The sequence below is a fragment of the Populus nigra genome, chromosome 7 (genome assembly GCF_951802175.1).
Source record: "Populus nigra chromosome 7, ddPopNigr1.1, whole genome shotgun sequence".
Taxonomy (NCBI): domain Eukaryota; kingdom Viridiplantae; phylum Streptophyta; class Magnoliopsida; order Malpighiales; family Salicaceae; genus Populus; species Populus nigra.
Genome location: NC_084858.1, coordinates 12,895,916 through 12,917,684, shown reverse-complemented (window position 1 = coordinate 12,917,684; position 21,769 = coordinate 12,895,916). Strand labels below are relative to the sequence as shown.

The following is a 21,769-nucleotide window of genomic DNA, read 5'->3' as shown; positions in this document are numbered from 1 at the left end:
TTATTTAATGTTAAAAAAAATTTATATTTATTGATAAATATAATTCTCAATTTAACATTTATTAAATGCACACATCAACTTTTCATTTCTAGATTAGATTTTTTATACCAACATTAAACTTTGTTTTTCTTAAAAAAAAATAATAGCAAAGAAGCACGAGCATGCTTAAGCCCTATTTGATATTGTAGCTCAACTGTATTTTTAAAAAAATTTAAATTTTTTTAGCTTTAAATTAAATTTTTTAGTATTTTGGATTGTTTTAATATAGTAATATAAAAATTAAATTTTAAAAATAAAAAATATATATTTTTAATATATTTTTTAAAAATAAAACACTTTGAAATAGCTTAAAGAAAACTTACTTATTCTTATAGCCCCAGAAGCTCAATGAGAAGCCCAAACGCGCCAAGTCGATAAAATCAAAACCCGACCCGCCCTGCTTAACTTACTGTTTCCATTTCCAAAACCCGTAAAAAGTAAAACACTCCTCCTCCTTGCACCTTTCACCTTTCACTCAATTTCCTCTCTCCGAACTGCCGTAGCCACTAACAATGACATCCACCCCCATGGGCCCTCCTCCTCCAAGAAACCCCCATCCCACCACCTCAACCGAAGCTGCCTCCATCACAGAACCCGAATCCGAACCCGAATCTAAAACTTCAGTTGTCGACGAACCACAGAAAATCTCCTCAACAACAGCTGCAAAACCCTCCATGGCCCCGCCACCTCCCACAAACCCTATTCCCACCCCACCAGAAACTTCTACAGAGCAAGAGAAAACAAAATCAAAGGATCCGTCAGTGCCGTACACAATTCCTGAATGGAGTGGGCCACCTTGCCATAAATTCTCCCTCGAGATTCTCAAAGATGGCTCCATTATCGACCAATTCGAAGTGTAAGTCTTGTTCTGGTCTTCTTTTTTTGGTTCTAATTGTTATTAACTAATGGCAGTGTTAATGGCCTTCGTTTGTTCAGTTGTGAGAAAGGGGCTTACATGTTTGGCCGTGTGGAGCTCTGCGATTTCATTCTCGAGCACCCTACCATCTCTCGCTTCCATGCCGGTACTTGCTGTGCTATCTCTCTCTAATTCTGGATGTTGAGAATTGTTTGATGAAATTAAGTTAGTTAACGAAGTAAATGATTCAGTTCAATTTTGTAATCAGTTTCGATCCAGGCATTAATTGAAATCGAGCTAAAAATTTTGATAATGTGTACTGTAGCATGTGCTATTTTTTTGGGGTTAGTACTTTCGAAACATCTGACTGTCCCATAAATGTCAAGATCAGACAGAAAAAAGCCGTGAACTTGGTTGCTGACAGGAACTTTTCTGTTTCTGTTGGTATTTAGCTAACCTCCTCCACTTTTCTAGCATGTAGACTCGTGTTTCACCCTAGCTGAATGCAGTTAGTAACTTGCTGTTTTTTTACAACCTGCTGCTAATTTCCCATGCCCATAGCTGCAAGCTGCTCGGTGATTGTAGTTGTTATGCTTCTCTTGGGAGACTGCTATGGGTAAAAGTATGATAAATATCTTCCTAGTAGTAGATTTTTTTCCTTCCGGCCAAGTGCATTGTTGTTTGACATGAAGATTACCTACGCAGGTTATTTTGCATCCAAAACATGCACAACATTTGTGAAGCTTATTTTCTCAGAGAATTATATTAATTTTCTTTTTGTTTGTAGTGGTGTAATGTCAGTTATTATCTCCAGCTTTCCATGTCATAGAACCTGTTCATCGAAAGATGGGTTAAGAAACTCTTATTCATTGGGACTTCAAACATAGAGTTGTCGAAAGTTTCCTTAATTGTAGATGCTGGGGTCATTATATAACAAATTGCTTCTCTTTTGCTAGTTCTCCAGTTCAAAAGAAATGGAGATGCGTATCTTTATGATCTTGGCAGCACTCATGGCACCTTTGTTAACAAGAGTAAGGTAAGCATTATTTATGTTATGCTTCTTATATTTAAAATATATGCATTACTTGAAGGTCTGATGTAAGTGATACATTGATATTGTCAATGGAATTTGCGGTGTGTGGTTCATTACATGTTATCTAATATATACCCAGCTATATAAGTCATTTTTTTACACTGACGCCTTCAATTTATGGTGTGTTTGAATGATATTTCTGAACTAAAGGAGTATCGGGTCGGGTACGTGGGACGTGTTCTATTCCAAGTAAACTTATTGATACCAAGGAAATCATCAAGGACTAAAATATAAGCACAAAGCAAAAGGATAGGTAGATCCAAGTTAAGCAACTTGGTGGAAATGTAATGCACTTTAAATCAGACATGAGGTCTGGTTCATGTCAACAGCAAATGTCCTGGATCCTAAGGAAGAAATTAAAAGAAAAGCGAACTAAAATGATTGTTTAGAGAAACTTTCCATGAATTAATTGATTTTATAGCTGCTAAAGGTTATAGGGTACAAAATAAATGCTAGCCTCTCCAATTTGTACAATCACAATCTAGTTTCAAGAGGCAGAAAATATATTGTAATTGGGAATCTGATTACATTAATTACTAAAACAAAAGAAATCCTAATAAATATGAAATACACTGCATTGATCTATTACATTGGATACCCTAAACACTAGTGCCTTATTGGAGACGGATTCCTACACTAAGCAAAACATTAATAGCAACCAGCCAACATTTTTTCCATGTTAACACAGTCTTGCAGTCAGAAGAATTTTTTCTTGTCATGTCTGATCAGATCTAGAATCTTCCAGAGGAAAAAATCCTTCCTTGATAGGAAAACCTGAGTCTAATTGGCCTCACCATCATCCATCTGATCGGCCATGTCATCAAATATCTATGTGCAATTAATTCCAAGCCAGCTTTGAGTCTATTCATGCTTTTGACACAAATGAAAGAAGTAGCTCTGGTTTATGGTTTTCAACTTTCCTCAATTTAGCATTTTGTGGGTTGAGACCGTAACATGAATATTTATTAGCTGATTATATGGTAGAAGAAAGCCTTGCTCTCAGGTGGTAAAGGGCTGAGGCAGAGTTATGGTGGCTTCTTTGTTTGAAATTTGCCACTGAAAAAGTTTTTGTAGAGTACATTTATATTTTAATGATGTGCTACTGGTTTGTCTTTTTCGTCAGTGTTTTTTCCTCTTTTTCTTAAGTGTTTTTTCCCATACAGTGGGAGATGGTTTTTTGTTGCATTCTTAACTGCTTTTCCCTTTCTGTTTATCAGGTGGAGAAGGGTGTTTATGTGGCCTTACATGTTGGTGATGTTATTCGATTTGGACAGTGAGTAACTTTCATACTTGATTCCTTGACTTATCCCATTCTTCCGTATCTTTCATGCCTATAGCATTAGTTTAGTTCAACACTCTTTTTTATTGTTTTCACCTGGCATCATTGCCTGCATAACTTAACATCACTGAAACTTGTGATGTTAAGCCACAATACATAATGCATAAGGGACCATTGGCCAAAGACTGTAAGATTCATGGTCAAAGCCTTTAACAAGCTTTGTTTCACATATTCCTTGTCCTATACATACCGAGATTGTTTCGATCTGTCTTGCATTTGGTCCTATATTATGAGAGTGTTATGTTTAGAAAGGCATGAATTAGGAATGAATGTTGCTGTTTCTACATTATTGTCCTTGCATATTTCTGATTTTTACCTGTTCTTTCCTTGCACAGTTCATCTCGATTGTATATTTTTCAAGGACCACCTGACTTGATGCCACCGGTAAGATTGCTGTCACTACACACACACATAATAAGTGCTTGATTGATATCTGAGATTTTGTGTGCTTCGACATTACTTCTTGTTTCTTTCCTCTTTTCAAGGACCACCTAACACATGCACGTAGCACCTTATGTTCAAAGTGTTATATAAATTGTTCACGTGGTGTTGACATGTATGCTGGTTCACCAGGTTTAAAAGAATAAACAATGCTAAGACTTTTTAGTTTGTAAGATTAAATGAATAAAATTTTATGTCACAGGTATACCTCTGTTGTAGATTTAGTTCTATTTCTCTTGCATAGATTTGTTAGTAGCCTGTTTAGCCAGTTATGCTATCTCGCTTAAACAGCGGGGATGCATCAATTGTTTTAATGTATCACGTGTTGTAGGAAGCTGACAGGAAAATTCTTAAAAATGCTAAGATCCGGCAAGAGATGCAAGATCAGGAAGCCTCACTTCAACGAGCAAGGTTGGAAGCATCTCTTGCTGATGGTATCTCATGGGGCATGGGAGAAGATGCTATTCAAGAAGTTGAGGTTAGTGTCACTCCTTAACATTTTTCTGGATGTAATCTTGCGAGAATTATTGTTGTGGACTTTTTACAACTTTTCTGCTGCCAACACTTTTCGATAAGCTGCTTTGCAAAAAATATAGTAATATGAGTTTATGTTTGTGTGCCCTTTTATGTGAGGAGGATTGCTTAAACTATTATTTGTTCAATATGAAGTATGCGTGCTGGACAACAGTAGTGTTTGTTTATAGCTGTCTACACTATCATTCCTTGTTTCATGCTTATACAGAATTCTTGCATTTTTAGTAATCCAAAAAAGAAAAAGAAAAAGGACAATTCATTATGAAGTTGTTTCTGTCTCAACTAGGAACTTGAAGACTAACATATGTACTCCTGTCAAATTTACCTTTATTTACCAATTTTTTTCCATAACTCTTTTGCTGTATAGTTGAAAGCTGACGATCATCTTCTCTGTTTGTCTTATTGGATTTCTAGGATGATTGTGATGAAGTAACATGGCAAACCTACAAAGGACAGCTTACAGAGAAGCAGGAGAAAACCCGTGATAAAGTGATAAAACGAACAGAAAAGGTAAGTGGTTTTCATTTTTGCACTCCGAGATCTTCATTCTAGATATTTAATGTCTGATATAATGATGATTTGCTTACCTTGAACATGAGACTAATCTGTATCCACCATTTTTTAAATCTCCTTCAGATTTATTTCCAGCTTCTTTTAAAATGTTCATCTTGTTACCTTTAGACCACTTGAAGTACTATTTTTGAGATGACCCCTTTCATTTTTTTTGTTTCTTTTTACTGTCCTGCCTTTCAATTTTTGTGGTGTTAGAAGTGCTAAATCTAAATGGTTTATATGCTATATTGGTGCATGCTTTATTGATTGGAGAAGTGAAAACTTCATTTTTGCATTTTAACTGTTTTTGTTGCCTTTTCTTACATTCTTTTGAATATGTAGAAACTCTGCCTCTCCCCCATTCCTCATGTTAATTTTAGTGCTCATTTTGCTTATTCAACTGAATTCTGGCTGTAGATTGCTCATATGAAGAAGGAAATAGATGCCATTCGTGCTAAAGACATTGCACAAGGTGGATTAACACAAGGTCAGCAAACTCAGATTGCACGCAATGAACAACGAATGACACAGGTAAAAAATCTATGAAGATAAATGTAAGCTGGTCTTTTCTCCCTACATGTTGTGTGATTACACTTTCTTATGATAGAAAGCAAAATCTCTTTTGAATTTCTCCCCACCTTTACATTATATTCTCTCATATCTTTTGTCAGATAATGGAAGAACTGGAAAACTTGGAAGAGACTCTTAATGAAAGTATCCGGGAAAGTATTGGGGCACGTTCTGGAAGGATATCTCGTGGTAAAGGAAAAGGAACAGCAGAAGACGGTGAGGATTTTTCAAGGTACATTATCTTGCAGAATTCTCTCCAAACCAAAAACTTGGAACTTTCATCAAATAAGAAAATAAAAATGTCATACTATGATTTATTTACACTGCTGAGTTATTGTTTGTGAGTTATTCTCATGGCCTGATATTTTATAAACTATAGTAATGATTTTGCATGATTGGTCATCCAGTCATCTTTTTTTTTTTTCTTTTTTTTTTCCTTTTTTTTTTCTTTAATAGAAATCATGATCATGCAAATTGTATTACTAATGCTTATTACTTCATTTAGTGATGATGATGAATTCTATGACCGTACAAAGAAACCATCAGTGCAAAAAGCTGGTGAAAATCTATCGGTTGAAACTGCTGATACCCTTCTTGACAAGAGAGATGCTATCATGAAACAAATGGAAGACAAAAAAGAAGTGCTTTTGATCGAGAAGAATAAAATGGCACTAGAAACTGCAGTTGAGAACGGAGCTGGAGATGCACTTGATACCTACATGTCAGGGTTATCGTCTCAGCTAGGTAGTGTGATATAAATTACTTATATTTATGCAATATTATATGCTTGAGAAACATTTTTGCCTCTTTGTGGTTTTGTTTCCCTTACCTGTCAGTGCTATTGCTGTGTCCTGTGTTGTGTGTGTGTGTGTGTGTGATTGGCAATTGCTTTGCAAACATTTCATCATTACTGCATTAGTTGCTTATTTCTTAATTTTCTTGTCAGTTCTGGATAAAACCATGCAACTCGAAAAGGAACTATCCTCTCTACAATCTGAACTAGACAGGACCTTGTTCCTATTAAAGATTGCTGACCCATCAGGAGATGCTGCTCGGAAAAGGGATTCAAAAGTGCAGGTTATGAAACCTGACAAAGCAGAGGTGCCTGTTTCTGCCACCAAAAGCCAACCACCCACAGAACCAAAGAAAAGAAGTGCATTGGGAAAACCGACCAATGTCTCCATGCAGAAACAGAAAGCTGAAGATGCTGTGGTTGCTGAAATGGTATCGAATGGTGCAGCAGAAACTGACAAAAATGTCATTGATGCACCTGATGGTAAGCCTACTGTTTATACTGTTGTAAAACCCCAATGGCTAGGTGCCATAGACAAAAGGAAAATGAAGGAGACCCAACAAGAAGAGGTGCTGATCATGGATGAGTCTGATCAGTTTGTGGATTATAAAGATAGACAGAAAATCCTGAGTAGTGTTGATGGTGCAGAGGTTAATGTGGATTCAGAGATTGAAAGTGCTGCTCCTGGTCTGATAATAAGGAAACGGAAGGGAGCTGAGGGACCTGGAGCTAATGATAATGAAGCTCCTGAACAGTTGACATCATCATCTGTGGGAGCAGAGCTCTTGGCAGAAGATGCTGTTGCACTGTTATTGAAACATAAAAGAGGATACCATGCAGAAGATGAAGAAGGAAATCATCAAAGCCAAGAGATATCAGGCACAAATCACCGTGGCAAGGAAAAGAAAAGGCCGAAAAGAGTGCTGGGCCCAGAGAAACCCTCATTTCTCAATAGCAACCCAGATTATGAAACCTGGGTGCCACCTGAAGGTAAAAGCTCTCTCTGAAAACCTTGAATTTGGTTGTAAAACCAGTGCCTTGATTCACAATTAACATGCATTGAAAGTGCGGTATTCTCCTCGTCTTATAACTTCTATACCTCATGCAGGCCAATCAGGTGATGGACGAACCTCTCTAAATGATCGTTTTGGATACTGAACTGATATTCTAGTAGTTTCCTATGTTTGAGCTCACCACCTTCTCAGAGAATATGGTTCATAGGAAAGCTACCAGAGTCTTAAATGTACTGAGAGACTGACGCAAACTTAGCCCCTTGGTCTTTCATGATGAACGAATCCGTCCTCATAGTTTATGGCGTGCCTCAAAATTTATGCTTGAACTTGCAGGCCATTTTTAAGACACACGGACACTGGTGGCTGAAGGCCATTCATTGTGATTTGGTTGCTTCAAATTTTCAAGGCATCCAAGGACGGAGATGACTTCTGGGGTCAATTTCTAAATGGAGACATAAAATGTTGTGATTGTTCAAATCTTGGCTGACACAAGGCACTTTGGCACAATCATGTATAGCAGTTAAAGGACAACAGTTTGTATTACTGACTGCAGGACTTTGTAATGAGTTCTCAGAAGAAAAAAAGCAACGAGTCTACTGGTGTTACAGAGCATTGATCAAAGTCTCCAGTGCACATCCGTAGTAATTAAAAGCAGTTTTTCAATTTAAATAATTGAATACTTATAATTTGGTACTTGATCAGTAGAGTTCTGCCTATTTATAGTCTCTTTGTTTTTTGTTAATCTTGGCATGTAAAGATACGAAGGGACACGTGATTTTTTTTTTATTGGTTCCAAATAAAAAAATTGATTAAAAATTAAAAGAAAGAAAAAAATAATAAACAAACTGTTATTTATTTATTATTATTATTAAATATACTAAAAAAAGCTAGGGTTGGGTTTTTTAATCATTGTCTTTTGTCTTTTTTATTGAATTCTTGTGATCTAATTCCATCAAATAAAGTTTTAAATTATAATAGAGATACAAGAGGAAGAAAACATGTTGCAGTTTATAATGAAAGTTATTTTGTTCATCTCAAAAAATAAACATTTTTATGGACTTTTTTAAAAAATAAATCATATTAATATGATAAAGAGGTTTTAATTAAATAAGGATCATTTTTATTTCTATTTTGGATAGTTAAGAGTCTTTTGGATATTTATTCTAATTGTCTTTGATTTTTATTAAATGAAGCACATTATTAAAAAAAACTATTTTTTTTGGTTGATAAAAATAGATTAATAAAAAAACAAGGGTTATGCTAATTTAAATTATTATGTTTTTTATAAAAATAATTATTGATATATAATTAAACAAAAAAGTTTGAATAGCTCCCTCAAAATCAAATATTTTTTAATTCATCCTTGGACGAGGTCAATTATCTAGCATGGAAATACAAAAATTAAAACTGCAACCATGCCTTTGTCAGAAGGGTTTCTAAGTGCCCAGAAACCAGTTAAAAACGAAAAACACAAAAAAGGAAAGGAAAGGAAAAATTGAAAACTGCTCCACCATGATAGAATTACCTTCACAACAAATACTAAAAGATGGTATGAATGGAGCATAGATTTCATTTGAATCATAAATTGACTAACTTTCAACGAATGAACTTTAAGGGCATCAAATGGTGGTTTACAAAACCACCCTGGTTTTTTGTTGAAATATTTCTCGTGCCTCTGCTTCATTTCTGTACACCCGAAAGCCAGTTTTTCGCTGGTCAAAAAACCCTTTCATCCCAAGTTGCCAACCATTACATAGAAACTACACAATAATATTATTATTCACATTACATTTTCAGTGTGGGTGACAAGGATCAATGGCGGAATAATAACATACCAATCCGTTAAGGCAGAAACATATGCATCCAGCATTTCGTAGCACATAACCATGAGCCGTCATACTCTCTCTCTCTCTCTCTCTCCATTCCTGGAGTCGAGGGATGTTTCAAAATCACGAAGCTCTGCATCATTCTCAAAAATCAATGAAGCCCCACCTTGTCATAAGCCCCTACAATCTTGCTATCTCTTCGTTCACTCTTTGTTCAATGCAAGAACCCCAGAGAAGCATATACCCACCACAAAATATCTGTGCTTGCTATACAACAGCATTCAGAGCTGAGTCAATGAAAATGAGACTGAACGAAGATCTCCCATGCTTGATGACCTCTTTCAAGATATTATATACAATAGTGAGGCTAGTCTCTTGCAGGAAGTTTTCATTAGATCACACCTTTCCATAATCATGCTTGACAAGAAACAAAGAATGAATGACACCCATTAAAGATTGGTGTCATGTTAGTGTAGCAATGAGAGGACCCGTTGCACTGAATCAGTTGAAGAAATAAGGTGATTCCAACACTTGCCTCAACTCAAAGTCTCCCCATTCAGGCAAAGGCGGAAAAGACAGTGTAGGAAAGGACTTTTCGAAGCTCTCCAACAACTGCATACAAAACAGAAGGTATAAATGATGGATTAGACACAACACAGTTATTTGAAGTGTGAATCCAAGTAGAAATTATTGGCATCCTTTTATCCCAAAACACAGTCGAAACTGCAGTTGAGAGCAAATTATAAAGGATGTTTTAATTAACAGCAGCAAGTGTTGTTTATTTAAACATAATGCCATATATCTCTTCATCCTTTTCTCCGCACCAAGACAATCACAATCGATTAAAGTGTAAGAAAATTAACTTGCCTCTTGTCCGCTCTACCAAAAAAAACTTCAAAAATATTGTATTGTGGGGCTTTTCCCTTGTACAAATACATAATGATGCTAGGCAATGGATGGGCCATTTATATTTCCAGTTTGTAGAGTAATATAGCAGTGCTAACACTTACACTTTTTAATATAGGTGTTTCATAGAGTTCAACAAACTTTTCCCTCAGTATCCTGTTCATTTCATCCACATCACATGCATGCGTCCAATATGAATCGTGAACTCCTGTAATGGTATGCCATATACAGTAATAAGAAATCAAAACTAGGAATAGGACAACATTTAAAGACAAAATCCAGTTACAAGTGAAAAAACCTGCAAATTTTAAGCCTGCCCTTTTGCAGGCAACTGCAGTCATCATCATATGGGTTCCATCAAGGGAATGAACAAAATTTGGTGGGAAAGCTGTTCTCTGTCGTTTGACCATAACCTGTAACAATAGAAGAACCACCAAATTTGAGATCCAGGACCCAGAAGGTTCAACATTTTTTCCCTTTCTTTTAGTATTTTGCTTAGTCCAGACCGAACTAAAAAAACAAAAGCAGGAAAGTTTAGCTGGACAAAAAACTTAGGCACCTGCTAAAGTCTACCAGAAATTAAGAATATTAGGAAACAGTTTACAGAATGTACCCATGTAAGATAACTATGATCCTTGAACAATATTTTCAGCCATAAAAACAGGTTATTTCAGACCTTTCACAATTAGATGTGCTATCAACATCCTAGCAGAGACTCACAAGCCACAATAAATAATATGGAATCTCTATTAACTAGAGCAGAAAACAGAAACATTACCGTGTCAGTTTCCTTTTGTAGTGTTAAAAACTGTAGGGAGGTTTTGATCTGCAACAATTGTATGAAAGGAAGATAAGAGAATTCAAAATGCCATTTCTATGGACATGAACGTAACAAAATGCCAATCAATTTCTTTTCTTTACTTTTTTTTTTGGGTCCAGTAAGTACAATTAATGATCTACTATGCTTCTGCAAATGTTATAGAACTCACAACATGCTTCCCTAATTTCCGGTAAGGTTGTACAACAGGAAGTCCTAGTGGAGTTGTCCATCGCACTGGCTCATTTTCAGATGCAATAATCTGGTCATGTTAAACAGTCAACAGTCAAATGGACAACAAAAAGAAAAAAGGTAAACAGAATGTCAGTTGATGGTATAGAAACAATAACAAAAAAAATCAATACAAAGGAAAAAACAAATAAATAGATGAGACAGAATCACCTTTGCACATTCCCCAAGCCAGTTCATGATACTTCGTGCGGCTTCAAACATCTCTCCTAAGGCAGTTAAGGTCACCTGATAAAGCAATAAAATTAAATATTGTCAGTGACCTGTTTTATGAAAGAGTGAGGCTAAGGAATTATCAATCCTCCTTGTCAGGATGCTCCTTTCACACCTTTGCAGCATAGCAAGAACAACCGAAGATCTCTGAATTGTCTGTGAGACCACGTTCCTTTAACCTCCTTTTGATTTGGTCTCTAGCACCAATGTAAGTCACACCATACACAGATGTCATCACTGTCTGCTTCACCAATTTCCTATCCACCTAGATTATGTCAAATTACTATTAGTTTGAAAGCATAAGAACGTACCCTCTATGAAAAGCACACCCTATTCTTTGAATGAGATGGAAAAAAAGTAGGAAAGCATGGTACAGTTTTGACCCAGTTGTAACCAAGCCATCCCTTAGTGACAGAAGACCACTGTAATCGAGAATGAAATCTTGAAGAAAACCTGACTGATTAATATTCTTGCACGCAAAGCGTCAGGAAAAACTTCTGGATCTTCCTGTGCATCCCTCCGCATGATGTCAAGTACTCTGCATTACAAAAGTTCACATTCATCACGTTCTTTTTGCAGATATCTGCTTGCTTCACAACCAGCAATGCATGATCACAAAAAGAGGATGGAAAAAGAAAGATTATTATAGAGGCTATACAAATTTGGCTCCAACCAAACACATCCAACGGATACCACAGGAATTTGACTTCATGGATCTGGTCATAGGCCATGAAATAAGCACTTAGCTGATTGAAGTTTTTCTTTGATTGAATTGAAACAAATTAGGAGTTCCTAATTTAAACAGAAATATTGATCTTTGATAGGATGTTACTTCTTAATTACATTTACCTACATTTCCAAGAACGCCAGAAAACTCGGCCAGTGAAATACATTCTTCTTTGGCTTTGAGATAGTAATGCTTCCAAACTCTTAGGCTTTGAGACGATAATGCTTATTGCAGAATTTAATCGAATCAATACATGCTGGTGTGTTGCAAAAAAAAGATCCTAATTAGGAGGCGTTTTGGCTTATATTCCAAAGATCATATTTGTGGCTGTCCTCTCAAGAGTTGGTCAGAAGTCTAAAATTCAGATTATGTCTTCTTGTGATTTGGAACTTCAGAATTAAAAAGGGAATCCCTTAATTAAGCTAACTACCCAAGAGTTGCCTCAATTTTCATCATAATTTTTTTAGTTTTTCAAGTCTCTGGATTTTCAAGTTTTAGATCTAATCTTTAAATCAGTGGAGTAGAAAACCACCATCTCCATTGATTTGCTTCAACCAAAGCACATCTGAGTTCCAATCTTTTCAACTTTATCATGAGAAAACCACTTACCTAGCAGCTATTCCTGAGTAGACATCTGTGGGCTTCTCTCCAGCAACTAGATTAACAGCAGCTGCTCCCAACTGTTCAAGACTCCAATGATTTAACAACACAGAGGGGTTCAAAGTATAATCACAGGCATTTTTTTTCCAAAAACATAAACAAAGTTTGAAAAAAGAAAGTTTGCACAAAAAGGCAACTTGAATTCAACAAGGATTGGCATCAGCATATGAAAATCAGACAAGCAGATTGCGGGTATCAGGTTTCGTATATCAGCAGTAATCATATAGAAAAGTAAAACTTAATACCATCTTCCAATTCAAGTTAGGGACACTACCTTGTCTCTTCCAAGTGCAGCATAGTGTTGCAGACCATTGCAGGAACCATCCTACAGAGAACCATAACAGGGATGGGGTACCTCAGAAGGCAGTACAAGTTATGAAAAAATACAGAAATATCAGAGTAAAATAAATTACTAGGCCAGAAGAGCAAACATAAGCCCAGGGAAAAGAAAGAGAAGAGTCTGGCATTAGTATTTAAGTTGATTGTCCCACATAGTTTGACTTTTTTTTAGCAATAGTGCCTATAGAAGCCACCTAAGCTTATCATTTCATTCATTTTGCAAAAGCAATTGGAGCAAGGTACAATAACAAAGAATCTTGACTCTCCTTTTTCCATTCATCTTACTAATACCTCTGCTTCTCTCAATCCATTCCCTATAATTTCAGTAAAACTGTGCTCAACTGAGTAGGATGATTTATAATCCTTCTAAAAAATGTCTACAAGAAGTTCATATGAGCACAAAGCAATGACATTGATAAGATATACCTGATGAATAGGAATATGTGAAAGGCATGTTTCTGGAGAGGAGCTTCTCAAAGCTTCAGTGAGGTTAATGCACGCAGCCAAGCACTGAAACGGATCTTCTGCATGCAACCACCAACGCTTTCCTTCAAGTGGTTTGTCCGCAGAATCAAATATATCATCAAGGTGAGTCTCAGCAAAAGCTATTCGTCCCTCATGGGATAACTTGTCTACACCACAAGCAAACAGATTTGCAAGGTGTATCTTCAGCCAGCGTAAGCCTGACTTTCCAAGAGGGCGTCCCTCTGCAAACTCCAAAATCCCCCGGCACAGATCTGAGCCGAGATGGTTTAAATATGGGTGCATGGGGTAGGCACGGCCACGAAAGTCAAGATTGTGTGGATAATAGAAACCTTCTTCATTTTTCATCTTCCGTGCTACCTGGAGCCCATTAAGAACATTGACATAAACCCCAAGGAAATTGAAATTGTACTATCTAAAATAAAGTCAAATGAATTTTACAGCAATTTTAAGTTCTGTGTCGCAACGCCGTGAATGTCTTTCCCTGTTCTCTTTTTTCACACTTTTGACTTTCCACTTCCACTTCTTTAGCAGTGCTTCATCTTCTGTTTCCGGCTTCTCAGGTAAAGGAACCTGAAATGAAGCCATTAAATGAGAAAGGTTTTCTAGTTGCTACAAAAATCATAATCAACTATTAGAACACAAAGCAAAAGTAAAAGACTTTCTAAAAAAAACTGGAGTTACTAGGAGCAAATTAGAAAAGATACTCACATCACTGCGGTCTACCAAATCAGCAAGACGACCTCCATTATTCCATATTCTATCAACAACACTAAGTACCCTCTTATTTACCCTCCATTTGGTATTTCCTAATGTATCCAGGGCCTGGAAAATTCATTCAAACAAAAGATTAGCTTCTGGAAAAATCTACATACATGTAATAGCACATACACGATTCTCAGTTTTCACATGTTAGTACCATATAAGATTTTGTTCAAACAACACAATATGCAGCAGTAACCATGCAATGCATCTAATATGTACAGACCTCAAAAACTAGCTGTAGCTGCTTCTTAGGTGTCCTCTTAACTGCTTCACGTTGCTGTTTAGCACCATGTATCCGCATGACATAGGATGGTAAGAACAGGTGTGCACCTTTATCATAACTGCAAAGGGCATGAAGGTTATGGTTGACACAAGTAAAAGAGAGTTAAATATCACAAGCTATTATGCAATTATGTAAGAAGTGCATAGAACTCAAAAATGCTACTTAAATGCAAGGTCCTGATTTATTACTAGAAGCAATAGTGATGTTAAGAGTTGCAATAACTACATGGGAACCAGAATCCATCCACCAAGTCAAAAACATCCAGATTGAAGTAACGTGTGTGAGGAACCTGTAAGAAACATTTGCATCTTCCAGATTTGTATAGGAGGATCTAAAATTAATTATAGTAGGGACTATGCTTATTTGTGCCTCCAGCGATGGTTTTGGCCTGATGCTCGATCTAATCAAATGGAAGTTATTCAGAGTGCAATCTCTGGCATAATTTATCTTTGCTTTTTGTTGATTGACAGTTCTTCCTGGAATCCACTCCTAATGGATACAACCAAAAGTGCTAGGGATCTTATCAGATTTCAAGGCAACAGGTTGAATGGCACAAGCTGCTCTAGAGGCCTCTTCATATTCCAAAGCAATGTTTACTTTTTCAAATGAGGATTGATCACCTATTCATTTCCTGTCATATAAACCAAGAATGTTTGGCAACTGGTTCTTTCCTTATGTGATTACCAGGCTAAATGGTGAATGGTGATCAAGATAAAGAATTCTGGTGGGCCAAAAAGTTTGCATGGAAGAATTTTCAGGCCATTCTGTTGCATATTGATTGGTGTGCAAACATCTATTTGGTTTGGAAAGCAAGAAATCACATGATTCACAACAATGCAGATGAGCAGCAGTTCATATTTTGAAGTCTATTATTCAATCTGTACAGTCCAGATCCAAAAGAACAAAGGACCTGAAACCTCTTGGAAGACCCAAATGGATCATGATTTGACAACTTTGAAACTACTGTAGCTAACTTTAGCTATTAATTTCTTTGTTGTTTTTCAGCTAGTTCAGTTTTCCTTCAGCTTTTGGTGACTATTAGTCAGGACATCTCCTGTTTCAGTTGCTTTTGATCAGTAAAATTCTCATTTATCAGAAGAGCAATTCATTTGATAGTGGATAAAATGGACACCAATCAAAATGTAATGACATGATGCCTTATTTATACACACACACGTGTGCGCGCATATATTGAGAGGGAGGGAGGGAGGGAGGGAGAAAGTTTAGGATATCAAGATATTTATCCCTATGAACCCAATGTTGACCTATTACTGACACACTCCTCGCATCAAAAAATCAAAACACTCCATTTTTGCATATTGACAGTCAAGGTCATCAGAATATTTTCTCATATTACATTTAAATAAACAACCACTCTTGAGTACAAATTGACCATCATTAAGTAAACACATCACTCATGTTTCCGCAATAATATTTAATGAAAGTAATCTACTGATTTAACTGGTTACTCACTGCTTTTCCTTCTTTATCCTTATCCATGGAGCTTCCTTCATCTTTGTCTTCTTACAATTTTGTTTTACAAAAAAATCAACCTACATCAAGAAAAACTTAACCACACTCCATGAACATATCCTAACCAACTCAGAAAACAAGAAAGTTCAAACAACTTGGTTTGACTGCAGAGATCCATCTATGCCATTTCTCTTATGAAATCATCTGTTGTCTCCATGCCCTTCTGGCACATTTGAAATAAATAATGTTTTCCTATGTATGGCCCATTTACAAGTCATCACCTGAACTAAAGCACTTCAATTGAGTTCTCCATGTACTATCCTAATCTTAAATTAACTCCATATCTGATTTCACATAAAAACAATAATTTGACACTAACTTTTCTTGTACTGGAATCATCCACCACAGAATACTTGTAGAAAACATAGTACCTTTCCTTTTTCTATATTTTATCTCTAACTGCCAATCATTCTTTTCCGGAAGCATACCTTTCCCTTTAACATAAATAAACATTTACAGTAAAGAATTCCATATCAATCTCTAAAATTTGCTGCCTATGGCAATAATGTTAATTTTCCCTTCTTGAACATGATAGTAATTTGTAAATGCTCGTCAATGTTTTAAAACAGTGCTCTCAATTCTCTTGAGAATCCTAGACAAACTCTTCCATCTCATATCTCATATTCACCATTTCAATAAACACTTGCAAGACAATTAGTCGTTCTGTCAACGAAGGTTTAGGAAATGGAAAGGCAGGGCCATGAAATATGCTAGGATGCTAATTTAAAATTGGAATTCCAGACTTTAATTTCAGAAATCCATCAATCACACCATTTTAAGAGATTAACTTGACAAAAAAAAAAAACTGAAAACAACTCCAGGCATCAAGCAGAAGTAACTGAAACAAGGTGAATATTTTGGAACTTGGAAATTACATCCAACTAGAAAAGATCAAATTAAAGCAAGACAAACATGGCAAAACTGTAAATATAAAATCAAAAGTTACCGTACCCTCTCCATCGAAGCGGTGGCACCAACATTGGCATATAAGGAATCACTATGTGCCTATCCTGTTTGGAGAAATAACACTTTTTATGGCTCCTTGTACAAGAAAAAAGAAGAAAAACTTCTGCAACTTAAAAGGCACCAAGGAAATTGTCTGCAGATCATATTTGTTTCAGCTCTAACATCTAGAAACTACCTATCCGCTTTGAAGTAGATGGCATACCCCATGCAAGTTCAATGTTATAAAGGAAAATAAAATATGAAAACTGGATTTCATTAAAAGAACGAAATATAACAAGGTTACTCACAGTTTGCTCAAGGCCTTTGAGGACTAGCGAGTCACATTGAATAACACCATATTTTCTGGAAGTCTTCCTGTTAAGAAAAGGCCAATGTGTGCATCAGTTTGAAGCAATTACAGGGGAGATAAATAAATTGAGTTCATCGAGTTGACAAAATCGAGTTGACAAAAGAATGGCTCCGTACTTATTTTCATATGACACAGTTCTGAACGTGTGAACAAATGCAGGTCGAAGATCAGGTGGACTATCAGCTAACTGATCAGGAGGAGGCTGTATATAAGCTGTTTGTAACAGCAATTCAATTAGACGGCTGCCGACCTGCAAAGTGCAAGGACAGAATCAAATTTGAATATGGTAAATTAGTTCAAGAAAATTAGCTTTCACCTATGACTACATGCACACAAACCTTGGCCTTAGCATCTGTGCTCCATGATTTTGAATCATCGTGCCCCTTCACAATCTTCCTCACTGCTGGCAGCTTTTGTTTTTTAATCAAATCAGTAACCTTTTTTCTTAACTTCTCTTCTTCGTTCATGACAGCAGGGGATTCACCTTCTACACTATTCTTGCTATTATCAGCGTTTTCCTTTTTCTTCTTTGTTTTCTCCAAGAAATTGTGTATCCTAATCTGTTTATCACATAAATTCAGCCCTCAGATGAAAGAAAGAGAACAAGGCTGGAGAATTAGGGGGTCCAATATATTGATTAAGAATGGTATTCCTAAATATTTCTGCATTGTATAGTTTTTTTATTTAAAAAAAAAGAAGAAGGAACTCCCAAAGTCAGAGGAGACACTGGAATAAAGTGTCACATGTGCCTTTAAAGTCTAAACTAGGTAAAAACCTTAAAAAAATTATTAAACAAAGCCACAAACAAAAACTTGCATAATTGAAATGCTAAAGATAATTGTTGTCTCCGACAGGGATATGCAATAGTACAAATCCATAGTGACATGGAGTGTCCTAACATGAGATGTGTTCTAACAAAGGGAAGTTGAAATCTCACTCTTATTGGTCCACCATGTTCAGAATTTGAATAAAGTGTAGCTCAATAAAGAAAGGTGGAATAGAGTATTCAGCTTAATAAGGCCCATGACATGAAAAGTTTAATGTATAATGACAAAGTTGTAAGAACTTGGTATCTAAAAGATGTTATTACATTACACTACATTGCTATGCCCTGCCTAAATTTAATGTCTTCACTGGAACTATTAAACAACACAAGAACTTGAATTCATGCGGAATCAAAATAAAGCTGAAGGTGAAAACTATAGATATTTAGGAAAAGAAATTCAGAAAAAACCTCCTTCAACATTGGACACACAAAATTTTACAGACGTAATGGAAAAATCTAATTTTACAGGCATTACTGAGGTTTCATAATCTAAGTTCCATAGCTGATTTTTATCGATGGTAACTCCACCTTTCTTCCAAGTTCATCACCTCAGATGAAGGCTGTCTAAATGCAACTTTAAGGACCTTTATGTTTCCCCTCATCTATTTTTATCCGGGCACTCATTAACCTCTGTCTATAAATCAAACAGCAACCATAAAATAAGCAAATAAAACAGGTTAAAATCACTTACCTCCTGCTCAATTGCATCACCAATCATACAAGCAGCAGCCACAACTCTTGCACATCCATGTTCCCCACCTATCATCACCATTGCTGTGAGCTTATGCATAGTAATAACAGACATCATATCAGCTGGCAACAGATCAAAAAACGGAGCATAATCCGGTCTGGTCTTCCCCCTTCTAATCGACTCCTGCTCTTTCGCAATTGCATCTCTCAAAGGCTCAAACCAACCAAGAAACAAACCCTTCATATATGGCAAATTAGGAGCCAACTTATGCTCACACATATCCTTTAGAAGTTCCTTATATTCTTTCGCTGCCTGTTCCCATGCTTCAGCCTCAATCTTCACTTGCCTTCTCCGTAAGGCCTTATACTTCCCTGACCCCATTCCACGGTTAGCATGTAGCCTCCTTCTCCTCCTAAAGTCCTTCTCTTTCTCCTCTTCTTTCCTCGTTTCTTGCAACAATTCTTGCAATTCCTCATCAACAACCACATTATCTTCAACGTCTGTTGATGACACTGCCTCAGCTACACTCTCATATCCTCTTGGACACAACCCACTACACAGATTCCCATTACTACTATCACCATTTCTCAAAAAACCAAAACTAGGTTTTCCCATATAATCCTCATGGGTTGATATTTCGCCAATTCGGCGGAAACCCAGCTGTGGACTTGAGTTATTAACTGAATGGAACTTGGATTTCTCAAAAAAGATGGGTTCTTGAGGGGCTCCTAAAAAGCTGTGAGTTCTTGGAAATGAAGGGAAATTGAGAGACTTTGATTGGGGTTTCAAAATGGCTTGTTTTGCAACGTTTCTCCACATAACTGTGGATGGTTTTGAATTGATTAGGGATAGAATTGAGGGTTTCTTATCAAAAGCAATCAAAGGATCAATTTTTTTGGTAGAGAATATATGGGGGTTGGCACTGGACATCAAATTTTTATGTTATGAATTTTCAAGGAAATGGAAAAAAAATTGGAATTGAAGTGATTGAGAGATGAATTGAAATGTATTGGTAATGGAATTCGAGAAAATAATTGAATTCATAGAGGCGAGGGCATGCTATAGTGGCCGCCTTAAACCCTGCTTGAACCTTCTTTGGGGTTTTAGCTAAATCGTCTTTGTTTATTTTTGTCCATTGAATTCAATTCCGCAGTAATTTAAATTGAATTCATAATTTTTTATAATTTGTTATATTTAAAATAAAAATTAAATTTATATATTATTAAAATATCTGTGAAAATAAATTAAATAGCAATGTTAATTATTTTATTTTTAATTCAAAATTTTTTTTTATGTAAAAATAAAGTCCAGACTTAATAGCCGCAAAAACCAATCATTTTACAATGTAATATGGAAAGTAGTTCTCAACGTTGCGTGATATCCATATGGTCACCCATTTTCTCCCATGTATCTAGGCTCTCTGGGCCAATATCAAATTACTTTGGGTTGAATACTGGAACTTTTTTTTTTTCGCACTACATTAGGGTTTGAATCAAATTTTAATTAATGTAAAAAAAAAATATTCAAGCGGTGATAATTTGAGTCAATTCGAGTTATCTTGACTAACATGTAAGATATTATATCAGAATAATTTGTAGAATAGAAAACAGAAAAAATCACAAAACTTAAAGCACAATAATCTAATTTCAAATTATAAATTTTTTAAAAAAAAAACATTGAAGAAAAAAACCTGAGTCAACTCGGGTTAACTCAACTAACTTGCTACTCGCGACATGAGATCAGGATAAAAAAAAATTAACTTTTTTTTAAAAACGACTAAAAATAAGGATTGAAGTTAAATATAAAAAAAACCATTGAAAAAACTTGAGTTACCCCATGTTAACTTTATTAACTCGCTACCCAGAATAACCTAATAAAAAGGAAAAGCATAAACAATCGGAAAAGATCAAGACCCAATAATCTAATATCAAATGATGAAATTGAAAAAACATTAAAGAAAATCTTAAACAATTTAGGTTAAACTTGACTAACCCACAACCTAAGATAACTCCATAAAATAAAATAAAAATGATTAAAAAAAAGACAATTAAAAGAACAAGGACTAAAATTGAATAAAAAATGAATAAAATAAAATGTTGAGAGATAAAATAAATAAAATAAAATAAAATGTTGAGGGATAAAATTGAAGAAAAAAATCAAGAAAATAATTAAAAAAATCAAAAGAAGAGTATCATATTTAATATAAAAATTAAATAAATTTAAATGAAAATGATGAAATTAAAAAAAATCGAAAAACAAATCCAAAACAAATAAAGGCTAATCAAAAGAAAAATGACTACAATTAAAAGAAGAAATAAAAGGGAGGAAAACTCTAAATTTTGGCTAACCCAACATGGATTTCAAGGAGAGAAGAGAGAGAAAAAGGGGGAGGAGAAAAAAAAATTCAATGCCGCAAATTTCATTACACACGCCGCCCTATCCTCTATGTCACTATCGGATGTTGAGATCGGACTGAACCATAAAAGGCAAACCCAAAAAAATTATGAAGCTAAATTCATACATGTAGAAGTAACAAATATCCCATAATTTGTTTGTCCCTTTTCATGCATGCAAGACATAGATGTTTGTACAAGCATGTCAAAACAACAGATCCCTAGCTATATCCGGGGATGATGTCAAAATTATCTGGGAGCGTTGGATAAATTAAAAGCACATATCTTCCTATAGCCCTGTGAATAATACTAATATTCATCAATCTAACACCTCCAAGCTATTTTAACATTAATATCATTATAATTCCATCCAAATCCATAACAAATGGTTTCTTTTATTTATGCATATGACATGTCTAAATTACCATTTAACTACAAATTGTTCCACCATTTTATATGATATTATTGTTCATATCATAAATAATAGTGTTACTCTAATGACATAACATAAAT

General features: G+C 35.5%; 2 protein-coding genes across 2 annotated transcripts; one reads left to right on the top strand and one right to left on the bottom strand.

The window, feature by feature from the left end:
* Positions 1–397: 397 nt before the first annotated feature.
* LOC133699527 (uncharacterized) lies at positions 398–7,955 on the top strand. The gene is made up of 12 exons (XM_062122807.1): positions 398–895; positions 976–1,061; positions 1,852–1,931; positions 3,206–3,261; positions 3,663–3,711; positions 4,100–4,246; positions 4,717–4,812; positions 5,272–5,385; positions 5,526–5,656; positions 5,930–6,168; positions 6,371–7,207; positions 7,326–7,955. The coding sequence occupies exons 1-12, from the start codon at positions 552–554 to the stop codon at positions 7,373–7,375; spliced, it is 2,229 nt and encodes a 742-aa protein (XP_061978791.1). The 5' UTR covers positions 398–551; the 3' UTR covers positions 7,376–7,955.
* An 822-nt stretch (positions 7,956–8,777) lies between these two features.
* On the bottom strand, positions 8,778–19,976 carry LOC133698195 (DNA-directed RNA polymerase 2B, chloroplastic/mitochondrial-like). Its single transcript, XM_062121045.1, has 19 exons — positions 18,864–19,976; positions 17,685–17,906; positions 17,463–17,596; positions 17,285–17,351; positions 16,983–17,041; positions 14,439–14,556; positions 14,162–14,275; positions 13,892–14,023; positions 13,394–13,810; positions 12,903–12,953; positions 12,578–12,648; positions 11,695–11,779; positions 11,357–11,506; positions 11,182–11,256; positions 10,952–11,041; positions 10,741–10,788; positions 10,261–10,375; positions 10,067–10,170; positions 8,778–9,668 (listed from the first exon to the last, which is right to left on the bottom strand). Exons 1-19 carry the CDS (start codon positions 19,791–19,793, stop codon positions 9,558–9,560), a joined length of 3,093 nt encoding a protein of 1,030 aa, XP_061977029.1. The 5' UTR covers positions 19,794–19,976; the 3' UTR covers positions 8,778–9,557.
* Between the last annotated feature and the right edge of the window lie 1,793 nt (positions 19,977–21,769).

Bases quoted from the DNA above. Each gene is read 5' to 3' on its own strand.
- LOC133699527 (XM_062122807.1), top strand. From the start codon at position 552: ATGACATCCACCCCCATGGGCCCTCCTCCTCCAAGAAACCCCCATCCC. The intron at 4,813-5,271 runs GTAAGTGGTTTT...TTCTGGCTGTAG, and splicing joins TGATAAAACGAACAGAAAAG to ATTGCTCATATGAAGAAGGA. The intron at 5,386-5,525 runs GTAAAAAATCTA...ATCTTTTGTCAG, and splicing joins ATGAACAACGAATGACACAG to ATAATGGAAGAACTGGAAAA.
- LOC133698195 (XM_062121045.1), bottom strand. From the start codon at position 19,793: ATGTCCAGTGCCAACCCCCATATATTCTCTACCAAAAAAATTGATCCT. The intron at 11,780-12,577 runs GTAAGTGGTTTT...TTTGTAATGCAG, and splicing joins TACTCAGGAATAGCTGCTAG to AGTACTTGACATCATGCGGA. The intron at 10,789-10,951 runs GTGAGTTCTATA...CAATTGTTGCAG, and splicing joins GGAAATTAGGGAAGCATGTT to ATCAAAACCTCCCTACAGTT.